This window comes from Lissotriton helveticus, chromosome 6 (genome assembly GCF_964261635.1).
Source record: "Lissotriton helveticus chromosome 6, aLisHel1.1, whole genome shotgun sequence".
In the NCBI taxonomy this organism is placed as follows: Eukaryota; Metazoa; Chordata; class Amphibia; order Caudata; family Salamandridae; genus Lissotriton; species Lissotriton helveticus.
The window spans coordinates 842,420,343-842,440,860 of NC_136067.1; the positions used below are offsets into that span (position 1 = coordinate 842,420,343).

General features: G+C 44.0%; 1 protein-coding gene across 1 annotated transcript in view; it reads left to right on the top strand.

Moving 5' to 3' along the window:
- The window catches only part of POPDC3 (popeye domain cAMP effector 3), a 216,680-nt gene that overhangs the window by 183,029 nt on the left and 13,133 nt on the right, over positions 1-20,518 (top strand). Inside the window, exon 3 of the mRNA XM_078648449.1 lies at positions 6,553-6,661. Within this exon, the coding sequence (XP_078504575.1) occupies positions 6,553-6,661 (109 nt within the window). The remainder of the gene's footprint in view (positions 1-6,552; positions 6,662-20,518) is intronic.

The window sequence follows — 20,518 nt, forward strand, 5'->3', positions numbered from 1 at the left end:
CTGCACGGACCGCAGCTGCTTGGTAGGAAGATCAAAGATTGTGATATACACTCACATGCGTTCTGTATGGTTTAGAGCACGCCTTCGCTGCTCCTGGTCAAAGCGGATTCTTACCTCACTTCTGAGGATTGAAATATGTTCTTTCCCGGGATCTTTGAGATTCTTTCAATGGCCATTTAAGCCGTTTTCATTTCACAGTACCATAGACCTGGAGAGGAATAAGTGGCATTTTGGCTGAACAGTGTACATGTAAAAACTAAGGGGCCTATTACGATGGCGGATTTCCCGCATCCACCGGGCCGGCGGAAGCCACCGCCGGCCCAGAGGATGCGGGAAATTCACCGCGGAGGCTTGATAGACCCACCGCCAAATTAGGATGGTTGGTGGGTCTTACAATCTGTCCTCCGTTTTTCCGCCGCGGTCGCCTTCCGACCATATTAGGATGGTGTACAAAGTATGCTTTTCCACGGCGGCTTTTCCGCCGTGGAAAAGCATAGGGAGCTTCACTTCGGGGGCCCGTTGCGGGCCCCCTGGGTGAAGGGGGGGTGAGGGGTGCACATGAGGGGTACCTATGGTACCCCCCTGCATTTGCGTGGACAAAGCTGCAGGCACCGCGCGGTGCCTGCTGCTTTGTGCACGCAAATGCCGTGCATGCATTTTTAACATTGCGGTGGGTGCAGCTTGAAGCTGCACCCGCCGCAATGTTAAAGATTGAGGATGTGACCGCCACCCTGGCGGTCACATCCTAATCTGCACGGAGGGACCGCCGCAGCCCTTGCGGACGGTCCCTCCTACTCTATGGTGGCGGACGGACTCAGGTCCGTCCGCCATCATAATCGGCCCCAAAGTTAGACATCTGCATCAGAGTCGCACCTAATAGCCATATGGGTGATTTGATTAATTGGGGTATAAACTTTTCTGTCGATATATAATATGTATTTTCATTCTCTTTACATTTATATTGTTTTTTAGATTAAACAACCCTTAAGACTATTGAACAGGCAGAGGGAGCCAGTTATTAGCTCTAGGTTAATTTTCAGTTTGTCTCAAAAGTTCATCTGTTGTCAACTTATTGTTATCAATTCCTAAAGGTATTCATAGAGTGGGCTTTCGCTCCACACAGAGTAGTATTTCTTTTCCTTCTCACAATATTGGCTATTTGCTGCATCAGTCCACTTTCTATTTATTAGTTAAATTACAATGTATTATTTAAATAGAAAATATATATTAACCTATTTAATGTTATTATTGTTAAATTATTTTTCAAATACAAAATATATTGAATGTTATAATTACTACATAATTTTTTAAAGCTGAAGTGGGTTAGTAAAAATATTTTATAATTAAATTTGCACTGTTTATATATTTTGCTAAATATTTATTTATATTTCTAACAATTTTAAATAATTTAATTTAATTTAATATATTTCCAGTTGGGTTTTATTTTAAGTCCCTACCTCCATTATTTTCTATGGGAGGGTGTTACAGTGCCTGTGGTTGGCCATGTGTATTGCTGGACCTACTACAAAAGTGTAAGATACTACAAAAGTGCAGTTTGTGAATACTGAAAAGTCGTAAACTTACTCAAAAATGTAGTTGTGCATCAGGCCACTCCAGTTTCACTCCAAGGGCCCGATTACAATGCAGTTGGGAAATCTTCCTGATTGAATCGGTTTGGAAAATGGTTTCCGACCAACTCGGATTGGGAGAGTCCGACCAACCGATTTTGATGAATCCGGGTGCTTCCAGATACGATTTGGTTGGACTCCCATTGACTTCTATGGGAGCCTATGTTCCTAACCACATCGTAATCTGGCCCTCGGTCGGGAAGACACGTTCTCGGTCCAATTCAAAAGGAGCAAATGCCGATAGGAGGCCTTCCTAACCGCATCGTAATCAGGCCCTAGGTGGGAATGCTTTCCTAACCGCATTGTAATTGGGCCCTAAGTGTCTGTGACCCATTCACAGCCCTGCTGATGTTACTTAGCCTTCTGCAGTTTTATATATCTCATACACATCAATAGCACAATCCTCCTCAGTTGGCAGAGCCTCAATTGCTCAAACTGAAATCTTAACATACCAGTCTTTTATCTTTTTAAAGCTCTGCCATTATGCCACAAGTGTGAGTTAGAGAACATTCACTAAAGAACATGCAGCACAATGTGTTCAATTTACAGAAAGAAAGTTAAAAAAAATACAAAAAGGAAATTTACCAACACAGATAGTTACTAGACAACACTTCCAGTGGGATAGTACCCATTTTACCTTCCTGACTGCTGATTACCACAATGTTACTGATATTTACACCATTTGTGTAATATATCACACCTTCAGCATCACCAGAAACCTTTCTTCTAGGCTGTGCTCTACTGACTTGTTTTCGTCATCGATCCTGAATGGCAATGCCATCCTCTCGGACCTTGATTTCAGTCACAAGCATTCTAACATCTAAGTAATATTCACTATGTTGTCACAGCCCCATGAGTAATATATATAAGCTAAAATCCACACACAACTGCTTCATCCTTTCCTTCTTCAGTTATGCATGCATGTACGTACGTATGTGGTATCGTATAGCATGAACCTAGCCAAAAATCAGCAACTCTCTGCACAGGATCAAAGGCAGAGATAGAGTCTAAGAGTGAGAGTAGGAAGGAATTACTGGGTTGTGAGAAGATAGATTAATTATTACCTGTGTTATGAGGTAGTGGTATTTAAAGAGGTGTCTCATCAGCTCTTTCTAAATCCCCACTCGAACAGACCAATAAAGACTGGTCAAATCTTACTTAAGTTCAAGTGTACTCCATTGTGTTATAATTAACCCCTTCCCACTGCCCCCAGTACACACTTCTAAATCAGTAAAGTGGGGTAATATTGAGAGGTAACCCATTAGACTAATACAAAACCTTTAACAGAAGAGGGTCCTAGGGAATCAATATTTAAAGACCAGGCAGTGTCCTATCCCCTATATCCTAGTAACCCATTAGACCCCTCATCTGTTGGTTAACCTCAATATCAATGCAAGTTGCTGTTAAACCAGCGGATTCACAAGCGACGTGGCATGTGTGTAGATAACGTATTGGTTCTTTCCACAGGACTCATGTTCAAAACGATATTGCTTGGCAGATGAGATTCCATGCACCACAATGAATTTGCTAATTAACTCCCACAGCTTCTGCTTGCATTACAACCTGTGTACTCCCCAAACATCTCCCCTGACCCAGGATCTGAGGCTTCCAGAACTGGCCCCCAAAAGTCACAGACTACAAGGGAGGTCTCTTGATAGGGCAGGGTAAGACCACATATGTTTATAAGTCTCCAAGTGTCAAAATCATCAAGCCTGACACATTAGACAACTGTTTCTGTCTTCCACTTTTAGGGGGCTGATTACGATGTCAGTCGGAAAGGCTCTGAATGGGAGTCGGGTCTGCCGAATCCGATTTAGAATCCATCTTTCCGAATGACCACTTACGATAGTTGGATGGCGTTCGGACTTTTCGAGTTGGGTCCGACTCTGTTCCGAATGACATTCAGAGGAATGGAGTTTTTCTGAGCCGACTCGTACAGGTCTATGGATTGGGTTTCTGACCGAGCAAATACTATGTCGGATTCAGACAGCCTTTCCGAATCAGTTGTTCCGACATGGATCAGCTGTCGGAATCTGACTTTAGGGACCCATAGCAGGCCCTCCATCACCTGAAGCCTTCTGGGTGTGTCCCGTGGGGTACACAAGGGACCCCCTCTTTACAACCATGCACAGTTTGGCAGGCACCAAGGGGTGTCCGCCACAGGGTGCACAATGTTTCCCAGACTCCCTTTCTTCAATGGGGGCTTGTGTATTCGGTCGGAACACAGGCTCCCATTGAACTCAATGGGAGTCTGACCGAATCGTATTCGGAAGCATTGTAATCTGTCAGTTGGATTCACCCATTCGGTTGGAAACCACTCCGAGACCGATTCAGTTGGAATGCTTTCCGAGCGACATTGTAATCAGACCCTTAGTCAGGGGGGCATCATGGGTATGGTTTTTTATGCACTTCTATGGAGCTCATGATGGCAAAGTTACATGGTTGAATGATCAGTGAATTAAGCGTACTTTCTTTTCAGTCACATGCAAGCACAATATCTCTGTCACCTTTTTGTGGGTGCGGATTGACAATGAATTTAAGGAAATCAGTATATCCCCAAAACTTAGCACAGGTAGAGCCACACTACTTTTAATGGTTACAAGAAGGTTAATGTCAAATTTAGAGCATCAAGGATCCAAGTGTCAGGTTTATGGTCTACGGAAACACTGAACCAGGACTGCTAACAGGATATGCTATACATGCAGGCTTAATAATTGTGTCTGTAGATTACAGCTAATTGAATTAAAATGAATGCTGATTGCTCCACTGTGATGCCTTCCTCTGCACTAACACGAATGTATGATGTTACAACCCATACATTTAAAATGCATGCCTTTACAACGCAGTTTTTACATCACAACATCCTTTACAACGCATTATTTTTCATAGCATGCTATTACATCACATTTTCAGAAACCACCTTTACAACGCATTCCATTACATCGCATTATACCTTTACAACGCATACCATTACAATGCATACCATTACATTGCCTTTAAGGTAAGTGTTGGATAGTATAGGGGTAATACTTACTATTCTAACTCCAGTGAGTGCAACAGTAGGGTAAGTGTTGGATAGTGTAGGGGTAAATTACTATTCTAACTCCAGTGAGTGCAACAGTAGGGTAAGTGTCAGATAGTGTAGGGGTACTATGCGTTGTAATGGTATGCGTTGTACTGACTTGCGATGTAATGCCTGCGTTGTAGTGACATGCTTTGTAATGACATGTGTTGTAGTGACATGCAATGTAATGGCTGCGTTGTAATGACATGCGATGTAAAGAATGTTGCGATGTAATGACTGCTATGTAAAGGTAGTGCGATGTAATGACTGCGTTGCAAAGGTTGTTTCCCATGGACACATTATACAATATGAAAATCAAACCACCTCAGCCCTTAAGATTGTCTCATCTCGATTTGACTAAGCTGTTAGTTATTATTAAATGATTTGAAAGCACCTGGGCAGAAACCAGCCACTTAACAAAAAAACAAACTCGGACCTTGGTTTTAATAAAGCTTTTTGAAACTGTATAATGTTGTATTTCATGTGGGCAGAACCCAGCCACTTAACAAAAAAACAAACTCGGACCTTGGTTTTAATAAAGCTTTTTGAAATTGTATAATGTAGTATTTCATGTGAAAGCACCTACACATGGAAAACAAATCATTAAATGAGACCCTAAAAAAATGTAATCTATCTATCTAGACTCTACACTAAGGGTCCGATTTCGATGTCGCACTGGGACCGACGACCTCCTGTCGGCGGGCCCAAACCAGCAAGTAGGATGTGACCGAACAGTTCTTTACAATGGGAGCATGCTTTCTTGTAAAGAGCAGAGGTGCTATTGATCCCTGGAACCCGTGGCAGGCACCTCAAGGTGCCTGCCACCGGGTGCAGGGATTACCGGAGGGCACCATAGGTGCCCCGTAGGCCTTGCACCCATGGGGGCCCTGCTAGGGCCCCCCAAAGATTACGATGCAGTAGAAACGGCTCCAACTAAAGGTCAGAGACATTTCCTACAGCATCGTTATCAGCCCCTAAAAAGGAAAATGAGCTACGTATAAGTAAACCGATGATCTGCGTGGTCGGTGAGAGTAATGGAGGAGTTGAAGCTATGATACATAATGGGAGGTTGCATGTGGTTCATCCTTGGAGCAAAAAAGTATGACTGAACACTGCACAAAAGGAATTTCGACAAAGAATTGAAAGCAAGGCACTATAAAAAAGTACAAATATTAATAATTAATGAAAACATTTTTACAACTATTAATGTGAACATATGTACAGATTTAATGTTGGAAGAGTGTATGCTAACAAAAAATTAAAGATTAAAATCAGTATTTGGAACTGCAGCATGGCATTATGATATAGGTATCACAACCCCCTAGTAATTGTTTTGTTGCCTAGAGTTGGAAATTAAAAAAAATCTATTGACACATGAGGGAACATTACAAACCATAGAAATTCTGATACACTTAGTACATATCTTCTGAAGTAAAAGTGTATCTATTGCTCCTTCAGTTGTGTTGGAATAAAGTATGATTGGTGCATGTGAATTTATTGAGGGGTGCATGTTCGGGACAGAGGCATGGCAATGTGCAGAGGAACACATGAACCATGTGTCCCATCCTCTGTCCTGTCTCCAGGATTTTCAGGCATTTCTAATGCCAGGGATCTTAAGGTCTAAGATTTCCAGACTTAGCTTAATGAGTAATTTCTCTTATCTTACAGCTGCTTCCTTAAATAAATGTCCTGGTTTGGATGATTAGGACTTTCTTAAAAGAAGTGCAAGGTGTAAGCCGAGATAACCTGTTATCATTTCTGAAGGGTGTTAAATGATATGTTAGACCATATATAATTATACCACAGTCATTTACATGTTCCCATGATATACTGCTAATCCTAACTACTTTGTTTTGCTAGGATAAGAGTTACAGTTGATGGAGAGTTTCTGCATTACATATTCCCACTTCAGTTTCTGGATTCTCCCGAATGGGATTCACTTAGACCATCAGAAGAAGGAATTTTTCAGGTAACTTATGGGTAGTGCATTGAGCTTCTGATTTCTACGTTAGTTGTAGTAGTTGAAACGGAAAATATATATTGAGACACTGTATAGAAGGGTCATATGTCTTAAACGTTGTACCATAATTGAGAACATTTAGTCCTAAGTCGTGTTCATCTTCACTTGTTTACTTGTTCAATAATTGTTCTGTTGTGTCACCTTTAATAACTGCATGCCTATTGTGTTTTACGTTTATGCATTTTACAAATACAAATGTTAAAAAGCAAGATTAATCCTTTTCAAATATACTCAGCCTAATGAGGATACAGTTAGAATGTAGTAATAATGAACTAACTGTATGTTTTTATTATTTTTCTAGTGTTAACAGTGCGTACCTGCTGACTGAAGGTTTCAAACTAAACGTTCAGTATTAAGAGTTTCAACTACTGTCACTGAGTCTATATAATAGATTTGTCAATAGTTTTGTTTGGTCAGTGAATTTTATTGTCCAAGAGTGATATAAGGACACAGTAAAATCCTATTTATAATATTTGTAAGAAACTGTTCCAGCTTACAGGTTTTACAAGGCACTAATTTAGATGGGTTTCTAATGTGTTTCATTTCTGCACAGAAAACCAATATATTGAATTTCCTCACATTATTTTGAGGATATGTCATACATAAAGGGTAAATTCGGGAAAGACTTGGGGTCTTCCCAAGTTCTAAATAAGCCATTTCAGCAAACAGGTCTGCTCACACTCAATACAAAGGAAATTACCTCCTTTTCAGCCACATCATATCAGACTTTCAATATTCTCTCATTTAAATTCTTCCTCTAACCAATTTAAGTTGGTGGCTAATCAATAAATTGTTGACAAATGTCTTGTTGTTGGACAATGTGACAATTCACACTATAAAGATAAAGATAATACAAAAATATTGTCATGCACTGAGTCCAGCTATTGAACACCTAGTGCTACAGTAGTTGGACCGTGAGTCTGGCCGGATTTTCAAAGTTGTATAAAGGTCAAACATTTCTATGGTATATAATCGTGAGAGCCGGGGTTTACTTCAGATGATTCTAAAGCTGTAGTGGATTAATATCAGTATTATTTGAAAGTAAAATGTCAGTTGCTAAACTCGTGGAATCAATGCGTGAGCAAATGGGCTCTGTGATCCTGCTGGACCTAACTTTAATTTGTTCGCAAGAATAACAGCAACAAAAATATTTCTGGTTTCCAACTATTTTTACCATAAAATGGACAATGCATACCACCATTATGAGACAAAACAAAAACCACTGCCTATTGGCATGCTGCTTTTCGTAGTGGGTTCCTTAAAAGATAGGTTTATCTATTTTGGTACTGACTATTATGAATAGTTCTGCTGTTATAAGCTTTCGTATTGTATGAACTGTATTCCAAATGTGGACAATATCTGCTGTAATTCATATAAATAGGCAATGCATTCACGATCAATGCATTAGATATCTCACACACAGTCTGTACATTATGCATCTACCTTCATAATGAAATGTTTTTGAATGCACCCGCTAGCCATTAGCAGACTACCATTAGAAGGGCTGATTTTAGACCTGCATGCATACTAAATTGGCATGTGCATTAAGTCTAAAAGGATCACAACCAGCCTACAAATGGAAAACACAGGAAATATTTATGTTAATTGTCACAATATTCAATTTAGAATACTTACAAAGGTTTTCCCTATTAGTTATATTATTAACGTTCACATTTGCATTTCCCAATTATCTGGGCCGGTCACACCACGCACGCGCACACTCCCCGTGACTGAGCCCATGCTGCCCCGATCCCGCCGCTGCCCGCAGCTGTGCTCCTGACCACTGGTGTGGTATCCGCCTCTGTAGCGCAGCGCTGCTTTTCACCTGCTGACTGTTGTTTTCTCCCCTGTTGGCTGTATCGTGACCAGCCACTGTCTCCTGTGATTTCCAGTTTGTTTCCCCGCTGACTGTTGTTTTATCCTCTGTTGCCCGTATCGTGCCCAGCCACTGTCTCCTGTTATATTTAGTTTGTTCCCTTGTTGCCCTCACTGTGCCCAGCCATTGTCCTCTGGTTATTTGTTGTTCGCTGTTTTTCCCTCTTGCTGTGCCCCCGCCGCGTTTCCCGCCACGTCCCCGCTCCCCGCCGCTGCTCCCCTGCGGCCCCGCCCCCTTCCACCTGGGACCCTTCCCATTCGCCGCCCCGCTCCCACCTCCCAGCTGCTCCTCCCTCCCACTGGACCATTTAGGGAGGAGTGCACGCGGTGGTGAGCAGTGACCTCTGACCCTCTGGGCCGGTCACACCACGCACCGCGCACACTCCCCGTGAGTGAGCCCAGGCTGCCCCGATCCCGCCGCTGCCCGCAGCTGTGCTCCTGACCACTGGTGTGGTATCCGCCTCTGTAGCGCAGCGCTGCTTTTCACCTGCTGACTGTTGTTTTCTCCCCTGTTGGCCGTATCGTGACCAGCCACTGTCTCCTGTGATTTCCAGTTTGTTTCCCCGCTGACTGTTGTTTTATCCTCTGTTGCCCGTATCGTGCCCAGCCACTGTCTCCTGTTATATTTAGTTTGTTTCCTTGTTGCCCTCACTGTGCCCAGCCATTGTCCTCTGGTTATTTGTTGTTCGCTGTTTTTCCCTCTTGCTGTGCCCCCGCCGCGTTTCCTGCCACCTCCCCGCTCCCCGCCGCTGCTCCCCTGCGGCCCCGCCCCCTTCCACCTGGGACCCTTCCCATTCGCCGCCCCGCTCCCACCTCCCAGCTGCTCCTCCCTCGCTCCGCCCCCCCACTCTCCACATATGGCAGAGTGGCAAACGCGCAGCGTTGACGCGCAGCGGGCGCGCCAAAGGTAAGTGCCAGGACCCCTGGACCCCGCAGACACCAGCCCACCCGCCGGATCTACGACGCTACCGAACTCAACGCACTCAACACAGGCCGATCCCCGGGATGCTACCGAGCCACTCCGAGACGCACCCACGGACCCTTCAGCTGCCACTCCTGCAAGTTCACCTGCCGCCGGACCTGCACTACACCAGCACCCAACAAACCGAACTCCAGCAGCAACCACCTGAAGTGCATCCTACTCAACACCCGCTCCGTCCACATACACACCATCGAACTCTGGAACATCCTCGACACCACATCGCCAGACGTTGCCTTCCTCACGGAAACCTGGATGAACGCCTCTTCAGGGCCCGACATCGCCATCGCCATCCCGGACGGATACAAGATCACCCGGAGGGACCGCACCAACCAGACGGGAGGAGGCATTGCCATCATCCACAGGAACACCATCCGCATCATCATGAACACCGACGACACCCTCACAACCGCCGAACACCTGCACTTCCAGATCCACACCGACCCCAAGACCACCCTCAGAGGCACCCTCATCTACAGACCCCCGGGACCTCGCACACAATTCACCGAAGACATCGCCGACTTCATCAGCCCGCACGGCCTCCCCTCCGCCGACTACATCCTCCTCGGGGACCTCAACTTCCACCTGGAGAACAACAACGTCCGCAACACCACCACCCTGCTGGACAACCTCGCCAACCTCGGCCTCAAGCAGCTGGTGACCACCCCCACCCACTACGCCGGACACACACTCGACGCCATCTTCTCATCCAGCAAGGACATCATCTTCAGCCACGCCACCAGACTCCACTGGACGGACCACAGTTGCGTCCACTTCAGCTTCAGAAGAACCATGATCCACCACCACCAGCAACAGGTTGCACGTAGAAGCTGGAACAAGATCACAGCCGACCAGCTCACCGCATCCCTGAGCCAGCACCCACCCACCAGCTCAGCTAACCCCAGCCAAGCCGCCAACAACCTCACGAAGTGGATCAGCAACTGCGCAGACGACCTCGCCCCACTGAGGACCCCTCCCAGCAGACCCGGCAGCAAGAAAGCACCCTGGTTCACTGACAAACTCAAGAGCTCCAAGAAGAACTGCCGAGCCCTTGAGAAAGCATGGCGCAAAGACCCAACACCAGACAACATGACCACCCTCAAGCTCGCCACCCGAAAACACCACCAACTGATCCACGCCACCAAGAAATCTGCATTCAAGGCACGACTGGACAACAACCCACACAACAGGAAGGAACTCTTCAACATCGTCAAAGAGCTCTCCAACCCCAACGCCGGAAACAACGACATCACCCCATCTCAAGACCTCTGCAACTCCCTCGCCTCCTACTTCCACAACAAGATCGCAGACATACACAACAGCTTCAACACACAACCGACGCACCCCACGACCGCACCAACGCCCTCCACCACCACCGTCTGCGCCTGGACCCCGATCAGCACCGAAGACACCATCCGTACGATGAACTCCATCCACTCCGGATCTCCAACCGACCCCTGCCTGCACCACGTCTTCAACAAAGCCGACGCCATCATCGCACCCAATCTGCGGGACATCATCAACACCTCCTTTGACACCGCCACCTTCCCAGAAAGCTGGAAGCACGCCGAACTCAGCGCTCCACTGAAGAAGCCATCAGCGGACCCCACCGAACTCAAAAACTATCGCCCCATCTCGCTCCTCCCGTTTCCGGCCAAAGTCATTGAGAAGACCGTCAACAAGCAGCTGCCGCCTTTCCCGAGACGAACGGATTCCTCGACCTCTCGCAGTCTGGCTTCCGGGCCAACCACAGCACGGAAACCGCCCTCATTGCAGCCACGGACGACATCCGAGCCCTGCTGGACAACGGGGAAACAGCGGCCCTCATCCTCCTGGACCTCTCCGCGGCGTTCGACACTGTCTGCCACCGCACCCTAGTGCAGCGCCTCAGCAACGTCGGTTTTTCTAAGATACAGTCATTTATTAACAATTACAGATCACTAAACAGAAGTGCATAAAATGTCTCATTTTCAGTGAGACTGAACTATCCTATGGTACACACCCCCTCCTCATCTCACATCCACAGACAATCTCACCTATTAATAGCTAACCTAATGTACTAGCTAGCACAGTGTGTATACTGATTGTCCCATGAGGATCCCAAGCAGAAGTCCATGTCCAACCTGACCACTCTCGCCAAGCAGAAGGCCAGTGCCACACAAACTTTAGTCATTGCCATCAATCTAGTCTTTCGAAGAGTCATTGTGGGGGCGTAAGTAAGGTCTAGCTTATTGACCAGGTAAACATTTATTTATTTGGAGTTGTTATAAAATGACACGTGGACATATAGCCTCTGAAAAGCAATGGTGGGGGTTAGTTGAGAGTTTAAAAATCTCTAGTTGAGGTTAAGATGGGGAGAGTGACTAGCGGGGATTGTAGGAGGGGGTGTGGTGAAGTGGGCACATTCATACACATTTTATGGCACTGTGACAAGATACAAACCTACTGGATGAAGGTGCATGATGTTATGGGAGAAGTACTGGGGATGGTGATTCGACCGGAAGCCCGTAGATGTATATTGAACGTTTGGGAACCCACTGATTTGAATGGCTACCAGAAACAATGGGTGACGTTGGTGTGTATGGTGGCGAAACGTAACATTGCTCAATTGTGGGGAGCCAACCAATCACCACAGCCTGCCAAGTGGGTTCAGGATCTGGACTGGTGCATGTTTCGAGAGAGGGCTGTATATATGGCTAGGCGCTGTCCTGAGAAATGGGGGAAGATTAGGGGGGCTTGGAATAGCCACCGGGGTGAAATATGTGCGCCCCCCCATGACACTGAGAGATGATGCAACGCTGGAATCCCCGTGATCCCAATTATTATATATATTGTAATGATTATTTGCACGATCGACAGTAATGCCCCTATCATATTGTCAAGATTTGCCCACCTGATGTTTTTATTGGTTATGGTGTTCTTGTTTAATAAAAAGATTTTTTTTTTTTAAATCTCTAGTTGAATGCAAGGTTTATACCCCTTATCAGTATGGACTACCCTAGTAATCTCATCTTTTCTACAGTATGTCAGCCACAAGAGTTCTGTTTTCAGCCGTTTCCTAAATAAGAGATGGTTGGATTATGCTCTGAAGGCGTGGTTCATAGCATTCCAGGATGGTTTCATATGGAACAGTAATAACTTACCATCCTGCAATTTCATCTGAAAATATGAGATTTCTATACTCAGTTCTGGATTACACAACTAGCGCTTTAAGATTGCTCCACAACAATTGCAGTGCAGGGCACTTAGAATTATGCAGCAGTGCAGGACCTACTTTTGATGGAGAGCTTCTAGAATTATGCTACAAGTAAAGAAGGAAGAAGCCTAATTGTTCAGTGTGTCATGCAGCAATGTGTGATCAGATTGTGACACATGGTTTACAGGATTATGTTGAGTTAAGTTGCAAAAGAAGCAAATCATGTGATTCAAATAGTGGCATTGGTATCCAGCTATTATGACATTTGAACACAAATTGGCTGAATGATGGGGACCTTAACAGGTTGGAAACCCAATTTTTACCCATTGTGAGTCACTTGGATTCAACTCCACTGGCTTCCCTTGAACGCCCACACTGTCTTCAAAACCAGCTGCATATTTTACAAAGCCACCATGATCAGCACTCTAGCCTACCTGACTGACAAGCTCACCATCTCCATTGGCTCTTGGATACCCGCAACAGGGCCTACTCCTTCTAAGTGCCCATTATCTGCATACCTGTACCCATCAGGATGGTGCTGATCCTGCTCCAATTTAGGAAAGATACACCAATTTACTGGTTACAAAATAATCCAAATGCAGAACAAACAAAACTGCTTAATACAGGAAGTCTTGGCATCACTGTAGATGATTTGAAACATTTATTTAGAAGTGATAACACATTTAAAAAAATCAAACATGTTCAATGCTCATGTGAACAGATTGTGAATGATATAGGTGCCAAACATTTATATTTATAAAACATTGGTCCAATAAAGTATTCAAATGCAAAAAGTTGAAATACAATGATATTTTTATACTTATGTTGTTTTCAATGTTTCAATCCTGCTGAGTATTTTATGCCCATGATCCAAACAGATGAAGGTGGAGAATTTCCAAAAAGAAAAACTATGGGAGTAGTATTTCAACGGATGAGTAAACACTTTATAGAATGGCAACTGAGCTGAAAAAGTAAGCATACACTGTTTAATGATGTTCATGAGTGTTTTACACAGTAGTAGGAATAAATATATCTGTGAAACTCATAAATCGGGTGAGTTACAGTTTCGCAAGTGCACAACCACATGTAAGAGTCTGCTTACGGCGTAGCAAAGGAGGGACATATAAGAACAATTGACACAACTCAACAAAAAGATGCACGTAAGTACAACAAAAAAAGTTAACCTTAATGCTCATTCCTTTCATCTAAGGGACATAAAGGTAAATAAAATGTTGATGAGTCGATTTCCTATGTGTCGTCCAGATAAGCAATTTAACTGTAGGTTCAGTGATGTCCATTACTAATAACTGAAAGTGGTGATCTTATTGATGCTGCATCAATTAGCCAGTTCAAAAGGGCAGCATGAGTAAGCATTACTTCCACAGTCTAGAACCACAACGATGTGCCCTGACCATCAGAGCCTCCTGGAAATGGGTGGTACATCAGCCTAGTGATGTCCCAGACATATGGGCTGATGTCTGAGTAAGCAGTTAGCATTTTGGATGTGCATGTCCAGACTTAGAAGGAATTTCAGGGAGGGGCAACCTCGGAATCCAGTAATTGAATCGTATTGTGGCATCAGCTAATATCTTTGTTGAATTCAAAACTCAGAACTAGCATGTTATCATTCTAGAAGCGAACATCTAGCCTACTTAGGGAAATAAATGAATAGAAAACCAAGAAATAATAACTTGAAAAATCAAACCGAGAAGCCCATCCTAAAAGGAAATGATTTCACGGAATTAACTTCGATTTCGACAAACAATATAAAAAATAAACAATGCGTCAGTGTCGTAAACTCAGATGGCATACATGTTGACGTTAAGGCTCCAAAGGGGGTCAGAATTCTAGATATCGGAATGTCTGACCAAAGCGACCTTCAAGGGGACCCAACTGCTGGCAGCTTGAGCAATCATAAAGAAATCTATTCAAGGAAACCAAAAAACAGTAAGATGTGGTGATTTTAATAAGTTTGATACAAATATATTATAATGACTGAAAACCATCGATCTAAATTAAAAAGTCTTAATCTAATTCATAGGAAATAACTGCTGACCATCTTATGTTGTGGGGTTCAACAAGGCCTGAACACAAGTTGGCATTTCCGTTGCATGTTTAAAATTGCCACTTTTAACATGCTTTGCACGTATATGATAGCATTTCTTAGTAGGCACATTATCAAGTTGTGTAGTATACTCCGTCCAAGGCTAGGAGCATTGAGCACAATACTCTTGTTTTTAGTTGTCCAGCTCAAGACAGCTCTGAGTAAAAAAAAAAAAACACCAGCGCTGCATCTCTGACATAGTGCATTTGCAACAATGGTTTTATCATATAAACCACCTTTAACCACTTGGACGCGGCCGCGATTCTGTGCCTGTGCAGCGTTTTTCGAAGTGGGCGGGTTTATGAAGGCCCCCAGCTGTCATCAGCACACGAGCCCCGTGATGCATGACGGCTGGGGGCCGTCATCAGCATCGAAGGGGTTAAACTGTATGCGCTTGAGGAGCTCTTCTATTGATTATCCTGGATGCTGTTACAGTGATGGAGTCCTGCTGATTCCAATCTCTATCCTGCTCATGAAAGCAGCCTGTTCTACACCAGCCTGGCTTCCTGATAGATCATACATAGGTATGGTGATTTTGGTTGTCCCAAGGGACCTGGCAGAGGGTACTCTCACTATGCTCGCAATAGTGTAGGTAGGAGTATTCATATATGCATTATCATATAGTCATATAATCATGCAATATTGTCAAGATAGTTGAATTGTTCATCTTCTTCACCATCCTTGTAATGATCATAACTACTTTATTTATTTCTGCCCATAATTTCAGCTCATGTTTTTTTACACAAGAAAACAATTGCTTCACTTAAATGTCTGAGAAGCTAATTTGTACATTTCATGTGTCTCCCTCAGAGCATCCCTAAGTAACATCCAGGACAGTAGATCTGTTTCAGTGATTTTCTTAGGGAATCGGATCGGTATTGTTCTGAGATTGTAAACACCATCTAGTATCCTGTCATGGTAAGGGGTATCTATGGGGCACTGTGAGCTAGCTAGGTATTTGGGCACCATATTCTGATGGTATGATTGGACTCTGATGGTATGGTTGGATAACTTGCTACCTGATATCATTTCCATTCTGATTTAAGGCATCTGCTCTTAAAAAAAGTCACGAGAGGTGGCTGGGGATAAAGGCGCACACACTAAAGTGTCAGTAAAGTTTGCGGTTTAAATGATCAACACAAAGTTGTAATAATATTAGTTGCTCCAGAAGCAAGAGAAGGCATCAGTTCCTCTTCTGTTGGAGCGACTCCAAGTCATCAAATTGAAGGTTCCGAGCACTCCTAAATAAGTTCAAATAGAATTATGTTGTTTTTCACCAACATCCTATGTTCTTTTGAAATGGAAGTATACAAATTTCACTGCCTCTGCCAACATGTGTTTCGTCTGAGCTGCACATACGCTTCAGACTTCATCAGGGCTACGAATAATCACAAACATATGGGGCCAGATATACGACCATTTCATTTTGAAAGTCTCTATATGCGATTTTTTTGTGACTCACAATTAGGGACTCACAAGATCCGATGTACTAATGTGTCTCAGGTACATTTAGCAATTCTCCATGGGGTAGCACTTGACCTACCTCATCAATATTAAGGAGGTAGGTCACAATGTGTGACCCATTGGGAATGGTCTGTAATCAGTGGGATGGAGGCCTGGTGGGGTCAGCAGACCACCATGTCTGTGATTGCTTTTTAAATAAAGCAATTTACACAGGCTGCATTTAGAAAAGAAAAATGAAAAGTCCAAACCGGCCCACCGGGGAAATGCCTGGTGCCCGATACTGCCAGTCCGCCCTTGACCACACGCTACCCATCAGTAATTAGATGACGGATTGCAAACACTGGCTGTAGCATCAATCTTGAACATAGTGTCTAAAGTTAAAACTATATTATGAACTTGTAAAGTTATATCCTATGTGAGTTCTACAAAGTATGTTTTAGTGTTTTGTAACAGAAATACCTAATCCTGCAGAAAACATGAGCATAGGCTTGATCTCTCTTACCTCAGTTATCAGGAATACATATGTTCTCGTCCATACTTCTATACGAGGAAACCTAATTACCATTTCTGTAATTGCCATCATTCAGAGACCATATTTTGGGAGAAATAATAACACCCATAACATGAAGTAACTCTTGCTGCACAATATGAGCTAAATCGGTCACCTCCATTTAGTATTGCTCGCATAAACCAAGTTTACATATAAATATATCAATTTGTATCAAATCTCGTCAAGCGTATTAGAAAGTAAGGTAGTGCAAATTGCTTGTGTTTACACTGAAACTTAGGCCAAATCTGCCCCAAAAAAGGAAAGTATAAGGAGAGAAGTAGAAAAGTGAAATAAAACACCAATCTCCTATCACATTCAGTGATAATTTCTGTTATACATTCTGAGCGTAATCGATCTTCCACGAGAACCTTTATATTGTTGTATTAAGTCTTGAGTATTATATTATTAATCACATATCAGATCTTGTCTTGAAGTACATTAAAATGGCATAATAACAGTACAGATAGGGTACTTGCCTGATTTGTTAGTCTTATCAGCCAAAAAAAACAGTAGAAAGCAGAATGATTCCTACCAACACCAGTTATAGAGCAAATCGCCGGCAGGACAAATCATATGGCCACGTATTCATAATTTTACTGTTGGGTGTCACATGCTTCATGTTATATTATTGTAAATGGGTCACGTACAATAAATATATACATACAGTAAATTTAGCAGCCCTTATCAGTTGTCACCCAGAAAATAGTGTTCTTTATTGTCGACATTAAGATCATTCTCAACTGCCTTAAGCTTCATAATGCATAAGGTTTCATGCCTTCTAAATTGAAGTTCACGGTTACCACCACTTCTGTCTTGTTGTACTACTTCTATACTGTAAAACTGAAAACTCTGGTGATGATCCTGTTGTTCACATGTCGAGGTATGTAATACAAAGGGTATTCGAGATCACCCTGCTACCCTGTCCTCTGCTGGTCATATTGTACTGCCCACATAAACCTTAGTACGCATGCATAAGAGAACGTACACTATAAAACGTGTTAAACAATTGATATTATCCATAATATTACAGTACAGTTTCCAAACTTGTCAAAACCTTTCATGTGTTTGGCTAGCCATGATGCTCTTTGGTTTGTCACTGGATAACCAGGGCTGATAATGTTTCTGATTGTTCTTGCTTTGCAAAAAGTGATCTTAGGATACTTAGTTATATGAGGTATGATTTTCCCATCTTCTCTGGGTAGTTACCAGTGTCTGTTCAGCACTTTACTTATTTTATCCACACTCCTACTGTATTCAATAATAGGCCTAATGGTATCATTTTGCTAACGGCCCCTCTTTCTAGTCTCTCTAAATGTTGTGGGCCAGTCCAGTTTGATTACCGTCTCAGTGGCTGCTGGAACTGTCTCTACATCATAACCTTTAGTTATGAACCTCAACTTAATGTCATCAAGGTTCTTTCTGAATTCTGTATTAGAACTACAGTTTCTCCTTGCTCTGACCACTTTGCCTTATGTGAAAGCCTAAAGTTGGTGTTTTAGGTGCACATTTGTTGCGTGTAGAATCACATTGCAAGTTGTTTCTTTTCTAAGCATGCAACTCTGTAGTTGATTATCACATGTATACAGCTTTGCATCCATAAACTGGATTGTCTCATGATTACAGTTCACTGTGAAAGACATATTACATGTGATAGAATTCAGGTATGTCATAGTTTCATCAATTGTCCCCGTCCAAATCATTAGGATATCATCAAGTAACCTGCCCTAGTAGTGAATATGATCCACCCATTTGGCACCACTTGGACCCCAGACCCGTTCTTCCTCGAACCTTCCCACAAAGTGGTTCACATACGAGAGAGCAAATCTGGAGTCCATCGCAGTCCCACAAGTTTAATGATACCATTTGTCTTCAAACAAAAAACATTGTTATGAAGTATCATGCGAATCAGATAAAATAATTTCTGTATGTTTTAGAAATTCAACAGGCCTCCTGTTAAGAATTGTCTCATTGCTATCATACCAAACTCTAGTTGTATATTAGTGTATAAAAACACCACATCCAGTGTTACCAGCAACAAGTTATCCTCCCATACATTGTCACAAACCAAAGTCTATGCAAGCTCGTCCTTCGTCGAACGTGGACTACGCCCAATGCCCCAGGCAGCTGCCACAGATACTCAATCACTTGGCCCCTCACCCAGGTCCGTGTAGAATCCGGGCCAGAAAAGGTGCACTTGCGTCAGCAGCACCCCGGTTGTCTCCTCAGGTGTCCATAGATCGTTTAGAAGAGATAGGCGGCCAGGCCAGTGGTGGGGACGTGGAGATGAGAAAAAGGCATCTAACCTGACCACCATCTTGGCCACGCCCCCTCCTGGTTTTAAATTACCATGAATTATTATGACACTTCAACTGCATTCTTGAATCCTATTATACAATCAGTATCAGGTTTTTTGAGCACTTCTCTTTTTAGAAAACCAACTGAACACAATACTTTATTACAATACATGTGTAAGCACCAGGTTGCTCTGAGGCATAGTCATCCTTTTGGTCAGTTCCTGCATATTCCATAGGACTGGGGCTTACAGCGGCGACCGCACTGGGGATCAGCAGAGACGAACGCTTGCAGCAGTGAAACCAACGGTGGAGCTGGGATAAGGCTGAGGTCTGAACAAGTCAGGCGGGCCAACATCCAGCTGTATTTAAGCCCCGGCTGGAGGAGAATTTGCCAGGCTACTCAGGAGAGACAACAAGGGTGGTGGCCGGGAGGCATTGCCTTGATTGCCCCCGCTGAACAACCGGGAGCGGGAGAAGACTGCGAAGAGTGCAGGGAGAAAAGGGTCAGCCCACAACCACCGTGCTTGACCCGCGGGTCTGGGACTTGCAGAAGGTGAGCACCCCAGCAGCTACGAGGACACCCAGTTGTGGAGATTACAGGGTGGAGCTGAGGTGAGGCCGTAGCCTGGGCACACTTAGAGGCCATGACCTGTGAGACCCCTGAGACGAGAGCCCCCAAGCGAGCCACATGGGACCAGATAGGGCAACGATACACTGCATTTCTGGCCGGTTTGGAAATGGCCCTGGTGATATGACGTGTGTGGTGACAGTGAGGCACTGCACCAACTCAATCCTACTGACTGATAAGGTAGTACATTAGCTACACCCGCATTAGGAACACCCATGGGCCAACATACAGAGCCTATAAAGGTTAGATCGGGAATGCACTGAAAGGCGCCTATCCCCCTCCAAGAACTTGAGCAACTACTCAGAACCAGCGCAGGCAGTGACTGAAACCCACAAGGAGGGACAGCATGAAATAGCGGGGCACCCTGAACGAAGGGCCCAAACTACAGGAGAGACTAGACCGAGGCCATACAATCACCCACTGCCCTGAAGTGGCCATAACAACACCTTCTTTTGTCAAGGCAGCGCATTGTGTGTGGAACATGGCCAGCAGCCACACCTGTTAAGGGAGTCCTGGTAGAACCCAGCCTTTGCAGTGCCGAGCCCTCAAAACGGATTAGCCTGCAGTTTACTATCCTTGTACCTTGACCCTATTTCCAACGGCCTTCAAGAGATCGTGTGGAGAACGCACGGGCAACAGAGCCTCGTAACTGCTTGGGACCCCAGCTTGACTTACCTATAGAGAAAAATGGTGACAGCCGCAGCAAGAAAGATCAT